The sequence below is a fragment of the Ostrinia furnacalis genome, unplaced genomic scaffold (genome assembly GCF_004193835.3).
Source record: "Ostrinia furnacalis isolate ACB-3 unplaced genomic scaffold, ASM419383v2 OfSCF7334, whole genome shotgun sequence".
NCBI classification, from domain to species: domain Eukaryota; kingdom Metazoa; phylum Arthropoda; class Insecta; order Lepidoptera; family Crambidae; genus Ostrinia; species Ostrinia furnacalis.
In genome coordinates this window covers 80,209-92,592 of record NW_021137573.1, presented here as the reverse complement: position 1 = coordinate 92,592, position 12,384 = coordinate 80,209, and the positions used below count along the sequence as shown (strand labels likewise).

The following is a 12,384-nucleotide window of genomic DNA, read 5'->3' as shown; positions in this document are numbered from 1 at the left end:
CAAAAACACCCTCTCCTGTCGCTCAAATATTACCTCAGGCACTGACTTAGTTAAACGACCTATAGCTTATAAATTGGCTCAATCAAGAGTAGATTTCATCAGTAGGCCTAAGATGCGCGCCGTGACAACTTTTATCGACGACAAAATGTATGGGCAAAATCGATAAAATAGCGTGATAACCGCTTATCGCGGCGCGCATCTTAGGCCTAGGTACAGCTCGTAAGTGTTGAATTTGTTTAATTTTATCTACTTTTGAAACAACACTAAAACTCAATCAAGTTTGATTAATCATGCATAGGTAGGTGAATCAAGCCTGGGGCCGGTTAATTAAAATAATTAGACCAATCTATTTATGATAAACTAAAGACATAATCACAATTACTTATTCATGAATATACTTGTGCATTAATGGTAAGTAATGTAGGTATTCAGATATCAGACAAGATCACAACATTAATATTATTGTCATTATCAATCGATCAAATTATACTTTTCCGACATATTACGATAGCTCTTATTGGATATACCTACATACTATAAGTTAGGTACGTCTAGTAGTAATAGTTAATCTTCCCTAGGGCAGTACTAGCACTCAATACAATATGAATATCTAATTTATAAATATCAATTAAGCAATATTTGTATGTAATCAGATATCCTTATGTCTCTATACCGTGATGTATGTGGGCATAATGCTTACGAGTAGGTAACAATCCTAACTCTTTGGGTAAAACCTGACATGATGTCTTTAGATGACTGTTATGAATCAGTGACTCGTGTTTAATATTATGTCGTTTCATAACTAAATAGTCATTAAAATTACAGTAACCAGCCCTTTTGTGTTAACATAAACCCCAGTAATTGTTAGAAAGAACGAAATAAATCAAACGTTGCAATTTCCGAGTGCAACGCGGGGTTCCGTAGCGTGCCAAACGCGATTTTTGCAACCGATTCTAATCTGGGTACAGTCGACTTCAAAAGTCAATGTGCCTTTTAAAAACGTCTGTAAAATTACCGTGGAACTAAACGGTCATTTAGCCATTTACAAAGGTAGGTAATTGCGTTTGAACGTGCCCGGTGAAAACAATAGTTCAGAGTTTGTGGAATGGTTCTGCAAAACAAAGTGAAACCGTCAATAAACTTTGTTACCAACTGTACCAGTATTTATGTGCATTCCTTCACGGTTCTTCGTTAAATCAACTTTCGTAGGAAATTGCGCACCTGCCCTCATTGAATACTTCAAATTCAAATATTTTATTCAGTACATAGGTCCTTTCCAGGGCACTTATACTCAGATCTCTAATTATGTATAAGTATGTCATTTGTAAGCTTTGTAAATTAGATTTATTGTAGGCAATCATTGAAGTAATATTACTACGTAGTACATTATAACCCAATGTAGGCAATAGCAAGATTTAGTACAAAAGCAATTATATGAACTTGTAAAACTGGCTCACTTCACGCCCGGGAGCTAATTCTAAGTGGAATGGATAATAATTACTTATAAATAAATTACCTAATAGGTACACGTAATGGTTTAGCTCGCTCTATTTCATAGATTATATCGTACCTAATCATCGGGTGAGATTGTGATACAAATCTACTACAAATGAAGTCAGCGCCCATGGAAATTGTATTGTTTAAGCAGAGATGGAACTATCTGAGTATCCCAAATATTACTACACCACTTTGCAAACAAAGACAGCTCGGTATCAATGTTTATCAACTTTTTTTGTTGCAAAAATTGCCATTTTCTACGCTGACTATACATAAATCACAGATTTTATCATTTCCAAAACCTATTCACGCACGCAGACTATACGTGCACCTTTGAACAATGAAAGTAGCTGCAATTTAGGTAATTGAAAAGAAATTACGATTGCCATCTTGCAACAGCCAGTGACTCAACAGCTTATGTAAGGAATAGAACCTGCGACCGCATTGTGGTCGGTAGGATGAGGTGAGCCGATTTAGTGACAGGTTCTGGGTCTTACGTGTGATCTAGAATATTGTGTGTCATAATTTTAGATGACAAATATGGTGAAGCCATATAAATGTGAAGTGAATGGGTATGATATAGGAAGTAATATGTAGATGCGATTTCTTTAGAAAATAATGTTTAATGTAATTAAGTCATGTTTAATGTTGTTAAGTATTTAAACAGGTTCAATAATTAAACACGCTAAAAGTACCTTTCACTATTAAAAAATATTGTGTACCTATAAGTATCTTAAACTAAGCTTTTGCTACAAAGTTTCCTCAATTAAAAATTAGGCAAAACGCACTCATTTTTATGGGAAAGGGCTATGCAGGTCTGATCGAATTTGATTTTATGGCACATTCACGGTTTTGTAACCAGGCCACTGAACTCACGGAATCTGAATAGGCTTAGCAATAACTTGAACCCATTAATAGAACCTCAATATTTATGTAAACCATACTTTTTTCATGGTAGCACTTCATGCTTTCTCATATTACGAAAATAGAATATTTTGAACCATGCTTTAGAACACTTTTTTGTACACTAAGAGGATTTCAGGTGACTTTGTAGTAGTCCCCAAACTAACTAGTCCTGTCTTTTGGGGATTATAAGTAGGTTTCACTGTTATCGTTTGTGGTAAAAGACAGTGATAAAATGAATCAAATCTTGTTTACAGAACAGACATAAATAAAGAGACTAATGATTGAGTGTCCAGCAGAGCCTCACGCCTTATGTGTCTAGCAGAGCACAGAAGAGCTGTTTTCTTCTCTTGTTTCTTACACGAAATGCTGGAATAACTTACTGTCACCAATTCGAAACCCCAAATCAAATGCTGTTTTCAAATGTTCTAGCATATATGGTATTCATTGATGTTTGTCCAACCTTTAGAGTTTAATTAACGAATGCCCAGGCAACAAATTGTATTGAAATATGCCCTTCCTTGTCCCCAGGATGACGAGGACGACGATGACACTGAAACCTGCGCAAGCCCAGAAGTCCTCGCACCCCAGCCCTTTCCGAGGCACACGGCGCCTCAGCAACCCGCACCTAAGCCTTGGAAGAGAACCGGTATGTTACTTACCTGGTGGTGGTTGAATTGCTGATGCTATATTTTGAACTTTACTGGGATAATTTAAGGACATGCAAAACCTTATTGAGGGGTTAAGTAATGCTGTCTGCAACACTTATGCTAAAAGCTTTTCTACCAATGTTTGCTAAAAGATAGATGGGGGTGAAGAATATGAGAGTGAAATTAGGGGATAAACATGTCATCGATTTCATACTTACCATCAGGTGATCCGTCTGCTCGTTTGCCTCCTGTCACATAAAAAAAATACCTGGTTGGTGAATGACAAGATAAGTGTGTGAAGTGGAGATGTTAATGGAGGGCCTGTTACATTATTGACCGTGAAAGTTCTGCGTTTCTTACTTTATGTCCTAGACTTAGTACTGTGTGATGAAATCTAAACTTGTGAGTGCTTCCTAAAGTTCTTTATATTCTTGTCTAGCTCCTGCAAGCTGAAGAAGACCACTAATGCGAATTACTATACAATTTTGAGCCTTCGCTAGCTACATTTTAAGCACTTTTTCCTTCCCCATGCACCCTTGATGACGTCACAGAGGAGCCACCGCGAGCGCCGCCGCGCACGCGCATATCCCACGACGAATACCACCAGTTCTGCGACGAGACCCTGGAATGTATGACGCATGTCGTGTGTTAGCATGGTCTCACGCTTTTTCTGTTGCAACTGTTAGGGTAGTCGATGTTTTAATGTGCAAAAACGATATTTAAGTTCACTGCCGTTTTTCATGTCATTTTCAGCAAATTTGACTACACATTCTTTTTACAAAACCGCACATATTACTAACTGAATAACATGACATTGTGTTTAGTTTAATGTACCATCGTCTGTCTGAGCTACAGTATGAACGAAAAAATATGCCAGCTGGACTCTTAAGATGCAATTTTTCCATACTTTGTGGTGCTCTACCATTGGAATTTATTCTGTAGCCCAGCGATCAATTAAAACTCATTAAGCTTGAAAGGTAATCTAGACTAAATAACTTAGCTTATTAATGTTCCCCTTTTAAATATTAATCGTGCGCTGTAACATCATAAACTTAGAGCTGAAGCGCTGAATTATTTTCAACATAAATATCGTTTATTGCACGAAGTTACCTAATTAATATTCTTGGCAACGATGCCAAGTTTATAATCACTATTTGAATTCAATGTTGTCTTTATTATTTTATGTGCCGTGTCTAAATGTTGTCATTAGGTTTTATCTTGGCTTATGAATTCTGTACCTTTAATATTAATTTGTCGTATAGAATTATTGTTGTTTTGTTAGTTTAACTTGGTAGTCAGCGTTTAGTTATTAAATTTTATCTGTCTAGACATTTAACTTATTTACTAAGTTATAAACTTATCGGCTTTGCAAGATCATCATCTTAAATATCATCTATTAAATATTGTTCATCTTCAGTATCTCCATCACGCAGTTTTACATCAACAATATTAATAACACCGTGTCTTTTTTCTCTTATCTCAACTGATTTAACAAGATTTTTCTTATCACTTATCGTATTTTTTATCACATCACACATCGTTTCTAAAAGTGTTGGTTTGTGTGTAACACTAGTCACAAAGTTTTCAATTTCATTATGTTTAACCTCTATTTGACACAGCTGTTAAGAAAGTATTGTGTTAACCCAGTTCCACTTTCCACTTCATTTTCAATTACCGATAGAACCAAAATTAATTTACCTGTCTCCGGCACTTACTTTAATTTAGAGGGATCAACACGAAATACCCTTTTACACAACAACTTGTCAAATACCTTATTGCTAATTGAATAATTAAACCCGACGGTTCTTTTCGACGGTTTCTGATAGTAATATTTTAGACATAATTCCTGAAAATTTAATCAAATGCCTTTGAACGTTTGCGATGCCTGAAAAAATAATTACTCAATACTTAAATCTTGATAATTGAATCAAGGAATTATTTTTTTTTGTTTTGCATAAAGTTGCGGTTTGTCTAAGCTGACTTTTGACTAAGTATTCCTCTAGACATCAGCAGGATAAGATACATTTTATTAGTTCGAAAAACATTCACCTTTTTTAAGGCCCATATTACCAAACGACGTTTAAAACTCGACTACATCTTGGCTACAGATTCCGTTATTGAAGCCTCAATAAAATAAAGCTTGAAATTGAATAGAGTTTGGAGCTTCGTTTTGTAATACGCACCTATTTTGTCCTGTCAGATTTATCAGACACCATAATTTCTGTGCCTTTCTTATTTTAAATTAATTTTAGGGTATTAAATTCTTCTTATTCTTGTATTTCTAAAGTTTTTATATGTTCCAGCATACGACCTGGCGACGCAGTGTCCTTCCCGTCGCGCCTCCATGCGTCGGCACACCGTCACGCACGCGGCCTGTCCTCCCACCGACGGCGCTCATTCGCTGCCGCACTCAAGGTATGCCAAGTCGCAGCCAAGTACTCATCATTAGAGGCTGAATATTCTGAAACAGTCCCTCTTTCCTAGAACCATTAGTTGGACCATAATACTCGTGCCTCTTCACTTCAGTTAATCCAAAAATATGAACATGAAAGTGAAAGATATGAGGAGTTGGTGGGTGTTAGTTTGTCAAGTAGAGGAAAGTCCTGAAATTCAGGATTTCATTAATTTTTCCTATACTTAATACCTTCTCTTTTGAGAAGGTATTCTAGGTAGGACTTCATTTTTTTTAGATGCAATGAAAAGTTATAATTTCAGCCATAGGACGTCAAAGCACTACTGAACACAGGCTTTCCCCAATGATTTCCACAATGGCCGGTTGGTAGCGACCTGCAACCAGCACTTTCCTGCACCTTTACGAGGTTTTCTGTCCACCTTATGGGTTTCACCGTCTTACGCAAATAAATTGAAAATCATTCGGGGAGGCCTATGTTCAGCTGGTGGACGTCCAGTGACAGTTCATTATCATTCATCATTAGAAGCTTAACATAATACTATACTTATTGTACAAAAAAAGTCATTAATTCCTAGAACCCACTCAAAAAAGACCCATTTTCCCCAACAGGCCAGGCTCCCGCGCGTCGTGCGCCGGCGCAGCGTCGCTCGCGAGCAGCGACGCGGACGCGCAGCTCGGCGAACTTTCGTGGTCGCGCTCGTCGCTACAAGACGAGCTCATCAAGTCGGTTAGTGGCAGCCCCACGCACGGCTCGCATGTGAGTAGATTAGTTTCACCAGGTGGTGGGCGGCGGGAAGGAGAAGGAAGGATATTTTTTATTCTTTGACGATTTGCAAGTACTGATTTACTAATTAGTTCAGAAAAATAAAGACATTTTTGATCATGATTTTTTTTTGGATGAAGTGGAAATCTAGTTTAGATGATTAAGTATACATGTAGATAAATTTGTTTATGATAAGTACTTACCTTGAGTAGGTACTTGATATCTTCCTTGAGTACTTGGTACCTAGTCCTTGATACCTTAATTTAATTGTATAAGGTAATTTTGTCACAAAAGGAAGACTTCCATCTTTTCCACAATACTTAGTCTCGATTATTTCAAAGCTCCATTTAAACATTACTTACCTAATTTCTGTGTCGGAACTCTATCTTTGTCACTGTACGTATAAAATGTAAGTGACATTAACTCACTGAAAGTTATTAGATCATTTTTTAAGATTCAAATTAGTTCACTTTCAAAACTCATTCAAATTAAAGTATATTGAGGTCAATTTAAAAGTATAATTGACCATTTCATTGCATAATTTAAATGACAAATTGCTAACTCTAACCACCGCACTTGGTATAAAGTAGCTAAATCAAACAAGTCGCAAAACCAGTTCCATGCAAAGTAGAGCAGATTAAATCACACTAAGGAGTGTATCAACTTAAGCATATCGTGAACTCTACCCACTCTTAGAACTTACCAAACTAATATAAGTAAAAACGGCGGCACCTCAAGTTACACTTTGGCTTCTTATGTACTTTTAATACGGGCGATTTTGCAATCGAAATGTATTCTCCAACGTGCTGTAGTTTGTATGTAACTATGTAGTAAAATGTAGTGTGTGTTGTCGTAGCCTAGAAATCCGTAGATGATCTGTTTTTGCATGTATTCACTTGTATCATAAATAGTGCACCTAATAGTGATGTAGAGTTTTACATGTGCGAATAGGCAAACAGAAGCCCCACAAAATAATGTAATAGGAACACATTATGATTAAGTCGGTATAATTAGTGTAGCGGCGTTGGTTGTTTACCTTCAGTAAATTTTTCAAAAATTTATTCTGATATTATCCAACTCACTGTCTTTAATTTTAGTTAGACGAACACTAGTATTATATTACGAACACGTTTACATAAACTAGTATTATATTATCTGTGCCTAAACTAAAAATAACCCGAGCTGAATGAAGTTATTCACTTCTTCTTGATTGAATTTCTCAAAGCTTGACTGGAATAAAATTAAATTATTATTACGAAAAATAATAGTTACTCTATTATTTATTTATTGACATTAACATTTTAGTTTAAGTTACGCGCTCTTTAATAAATCCGTTTTTGACTAGAATTTTCCTTTTACAGAAGCAATGGCAAGACGCGATCATGTCGGACGACCGGCTGTCGTTGACCCTGGAGGAGATCGTCCACATCAGGTCGGTGCTCACCAAGGCCGAGCTGGAGGTGCTGCCTGTAGAGGGCAGGGTCAAGGAGGACGTAGAGAAGAGGAGGGTAGGTGTAGCATCATCATCTAGTCATAGGTCATAGCACACGTAAACTCAGAAAGGGATCGTCACGGCTGTGGTCACGATATCGCGTTTCGCCTCGCAGTTAAATAGGTGTCACCTTAACGTAAGCACGTAACCAAAGCGGATCAGCAGCATCGGTACGTCGACTCAGCTTCGGCGGCTATTCTGCAGGCAGATCGCGGTAGGGGTGAGAAAGGTAGGGGTAGACGAAGAGACATAAGCGCGGGGACGATGAGCTGTAAGGCCTCAGCCTCGAACTTAGCGGGCAGCGGGGCGGCGGCGGCGGCGGCGCGGGAGCGGGGCGGGTAACGCAGACCCGTTCTCGAAACCAGCGNATTTGTTTTTATTCGCAAACGAAATGTCTGAACAACGGCGACAATTTTATTTCGATTCAAATTTATTCCTAACGCTCGATTTATTGTGGGCAAAAGAAGGAGTGCGCTCCCCGCTCGATGCCCGCTCCCTCGCCGCTGCCCGCTCGTTGCCCGCTGCCGCGCCGCTGTTTTCGAGAACCGGTCCATTTGATTTTACGCATAAGATCCTGCCGCTCCCGCGCCGCCGCCGCCGCCGCCCCGCTGCCCGCTAAGTTCGAGGCTGAGGCCTAAGACCTCAGCCTCGAATTTAGCGGGCAGCGGCGCGGGAGCGGCAGGATCTTATGCGTAAAATCAAATAGACCGGTTCTCGAAAACAGCGGCGCGGGAGCGGGCAACGAGCGGGCGGCGCACTCCAGTCTAGCGGCGCGGCGTCTTCTTTTGCCCACAATAAATCAAGCGTTAGGAATAAATTTGAATCGAAAAAAAAAAAATTGTCGCCGTTCGCGTTGTTCAGAAATTTCGTTCGCGAATAAAAACAAATATCTCGACTACACAACCCCGAACACAACATTTCGCCGCTAAAGCGCCGCGCGAGCTGCCCGCTTGTTTCGAGAACGGGTCTGTGTTGCCCGCCCCGCTCCCGCGCCGCCGCCGCTCCCGCCCCGCTGCCCGCTAAACTCGAGGCTGAGGCCTAATTGCGAGAGTCGTTAGTTGACCGACCGACCGGCTGTCGTTGACCCTGGAGGAGATAGTCCACATCAGGTCGGTGCTCACCAAGGCCGAGCTGGAGGTGCTGCCTGTAGAGGGCAGGGTCAAGGAAGACGTAGAGAAGAGGAGGGTAGGTGGAGCATAAATAATGTGGAGGATTTAAGTCTCATTTGGTTTTTGAATCTTCACCTATCATAATAATATCAGACTTGTATGAACCACGTAACACCAACTATTTTACCTTTTGAGTCCATCCATAGGAAGTTGTCTCATAGACGTGTGGTTTTGGCAGTGCAGGACCGCCACCACTCTTCTCATTGATATTTTAATAGATAACTAAGGGACTATTAAAATGTGAATATCAGACCTCATCAGATCTCGTCTGACTAGCGTAAAGAGTAGTGTAGGCCAATTTAATTTCTTTCAATTTCTCTTTCATGTGCTCCAGTAGTGAAAACCAATGACTTGATGGTGATGATTATGATGACTTTTTATAGTTGAGATGAAGCTGATTCATTATTATTGTTTCAGGTATGCTTCCTATGTTTGAAGACTAGATTCGGCATTTTTGGCCCCTGGGGTCAGAAGTGCAAACTATGCAAAAAGACTGTCTGTCAAAAGTGTTGTTCAAAGGTGAGTAAACAAAAATTTTTAAGTGCGACATAGAATACTTTGTAAAATAAATGGCCCCAAATCTAATAAATAAACAAATGCTCTGTTAACAAAAATCGGGTTTATTCAAAGAGCTTTTAACATTACATATGTGCCACCAGAAATAATGACACTCGCGCGATGTAAAACCCGCAAAGCGCCATCTCTTGGTGTCGATAAGAACAAATTATTGTAGTGCTTTTGCTTACGACTCCATAATATCTTCCAGATGCGGATACCGACGGAGCACTTCGCACACGTGCCAGTGGTTCTGCTGAGTCCGTCGCTGCTCCCGTCGCCGGAGGACGAGCACTCCTCCTTCCCGAGGAGCCTCATGTCCCGTTTGGTCTCGCCCGAGCACACGGTAAGGAGTAACTAGGTACTAATGAATCATCATTACAGCCTATGCCAATTTAGTCTGAACGTCCAGAAGCCCTTCTGATTAATTTCGTAAGGTCCAATAACAATTTACCTTTAGCCCGTGATAAACTTGGCCTTTGCTGGTCGGGTTCCTGGCTACAGGAGTAGCAGCGATGGGAACGAAAGATGAGAATGTTCCCAGGAAGCTCCGAAGAATTCTACAAAGCACGATGGACGCAAAACGTTTTCAAGGTTCTAAGATGTTTGGAATTTGGAATGCTCTAAGGTTACCAAATTAATGATCTTCTTCGGTTAGTCAGATTTGGGGGCTTATTCCACTATTCCCCGTTGACAATCCCCGTCAACGGGGATTAGTGAACTTTTTGTTCACTATTCCCCGTTATATTAGGATTTTATTTTTAACACCTTCGCTGCCAGCCTAAAAATGGCACTGTTCCGTTCGGGCCATGGGGGACAATGATGGGCGACACTTTAACTTTCCGTTCGGGCCGCGTCGGACAATGATGACCGCGAGTCAGACCTATGTTTAAACCTCTGTATTGAGCCGATGGACAGCATTTCTTCAATAATTCTCATATAAGCTGACCCGCGCGGCTCCCAAGATTAGTGTACGTCACTTGGTTCTCAGGTAAAGCTCGGACTTAGAAAAAAAAATGTGGATAACGGTAGCGCAATGAAACATGGTAATTATACAATGCATTTTTGCAAATTTATCAACTTTTTAGCAAGATAATAACGGTTTATTAATTAAAACATATCGTTTACTTATTTTATATAATTTATAATATGCAGGACAATAAAAAAAATCACTTTCATTGTTGAACAACCACTTTGTATGAAGGGTTGGTACAGGTACTAAGTTCTTTGTACAGCTACAAAACTTATGCCATTTAAAACCTTATTAGTGGCATAAATTATTGTACTTATTATATGCTTACACCTAGCAGGATTGTCGAGAAAAATAGATTTGTTTAATGTATGAAAAAAACATTTTTTCTCTTATCAATACTCTATTCTAGAACTTTTTTTTATTATTCATGTTGGTCAAAGTATTGGCATGTTAAATCAGCTATGTCATTATAATTATTTTTAATTTTAAGTATATTTTTAAATATTATTTGTAGATATATTGACAATTCAATATTGTTTTGAAAAAAGAACCGATCGAAAGTGACACTACAGTGATGGATGAAAAATTCAAAATACAGTCAAACAATTTCTAAAACGTCAAGTCGCAAAAATTGGATTAATAACCCAGTTGTTAGTAGCACCTTCCTGTAAATTTCATAATTATATGGCTGTCCAACGAGGCAAAAATGGGAACTAATAGTTCAGTATTGATAGTAGCGCCTTCCTGACAATGCCATAGCTGGGACGGCTCAGTTTTGGACAACTTTTATACGAATTATTGATAAATTCAATTTTTTAAATAAAATTTAAACCTTTTTTAATTAAAACAATTTGAAAAAAATCACTTTTAGCGTTCCTTTTACGGTATCATCGATTTATTTATTATTATTTTTAATCACTGTTTAAGACTTATCCTGCTAGTTTCGTTTCTCATTTTATACCTTATAATATTCCTATTTATGCGTAATATAATATATCAAAAACCTACCAATGTACAACTCTTTATTTTTTTGGTTGTTCTCTTTTTTTTTTTGGATGCGAGCGGGGATGGTTGACAACATGACCGCGCGGCCCTACGGAACGGATTTTCGAATTTTCGCTCGCTGGGGCCATGGGGATCAATGATGTCCGACGCTTAATAATTCGATGTAGAGACTCAAAAACAACTATATGTTAATAAAATCCTTTATTTATGTTTATAATGTAACGATTTAACAAAAAAAAACAATCGACGAAAATTGAAAAAAATTGAAATTTTTACTTGGCCTGGTAGGAAAGTGCAGTGTCGGACAGCATTGACCGCGTTGGCGTTCAATGTGTTAACATTATAAGCTCCAATTGGCGTTAACGGGGAATAGTGGAATAAGCCGATTTGGGTATAGTCGTCGATACGAGGCCTCAGTGCTGTGACATCGAGTTTTCCTGAATCCTTGCTAATACAAAGTCCACCTTATTATCCACAGAGCATGGTCGAGAACAGCGTGGGCAGCGCGCCCAACAGCCCGAGCAGCGCGCGGCGGCACGCGTCACACGCGCACAGCGCGCCGGGATCGCGCGGCGGGTCAGCGCTCGGGTTCAGCGAACCCGCTCACGCTGCTGTCATGTCCCGCAGCATCGATGGGCCTGGGAGCATGCCGTTGCATCTGGCGCCCGTGGACCGCAGGTAGGAAAAAGGAAGAAAGTTTTTTTTTTATGCTAGACAAGGCAGGTATTTGACCGCAATCGCACCTGGTGTTAAGTGAGATGCAGTCTAGGATGGTACATATCTGCCCTGTAAGTGAGTAAGTAAATATGTTATAAAGCCTGGCCCGTGAGCACGTAGAATTTTGTCCAATGACCCCAAGCTACCCATCCTTATCGCTCGCGCGTAATTATGTTGCTGTCGCGCTCGCACACTCACTGCGGGCGCCCGTCGCACAGTCGCGACAGCAATATATTTACGCGCGAGC

The 12,384-nt window shown here is 39.6% G+C and overlaps 1 protein-coding gene across 1 annotated transcript in view; it reads left to right on the top strand.

The window, feature by feature from the left end:
- spir (spire type actin nucleation factor) overlaps positions 1-12,384 on the top strand; it is a 65,374-nt gene that overhangs the window by 47,870 nt on the left and 5,120 nt on the right. The window contains exons 7-13 of the mRNA XM_028319805.1: positions 2,932-3,049; positions 5,354-5,465; positions 6,073-6,220; positions 7,588-7,734; positions 9,305-9,406; positions 9,654-9,788; positions 11,899-12,098. Of these exons, the coding sequence (XP_028175606.1) occupies positions 2,932-3,049; positions 5,354-5,465; positions 6,073-6,220; positions 7,588-7,734; positions 9,305-9,406; positions 9,654-9,788; positions 11,899-12,098 (962 nt within the window). The remainder of the gene's footprint in view (positions 1-2,931; positions 3,050-5,353; positions 5,466-6,072; positions 6,221-7,587; positions 7,735-9,304; positions 9,407-9,653; positions 9,789-11,898; positions 12,099-12,384) is intronic.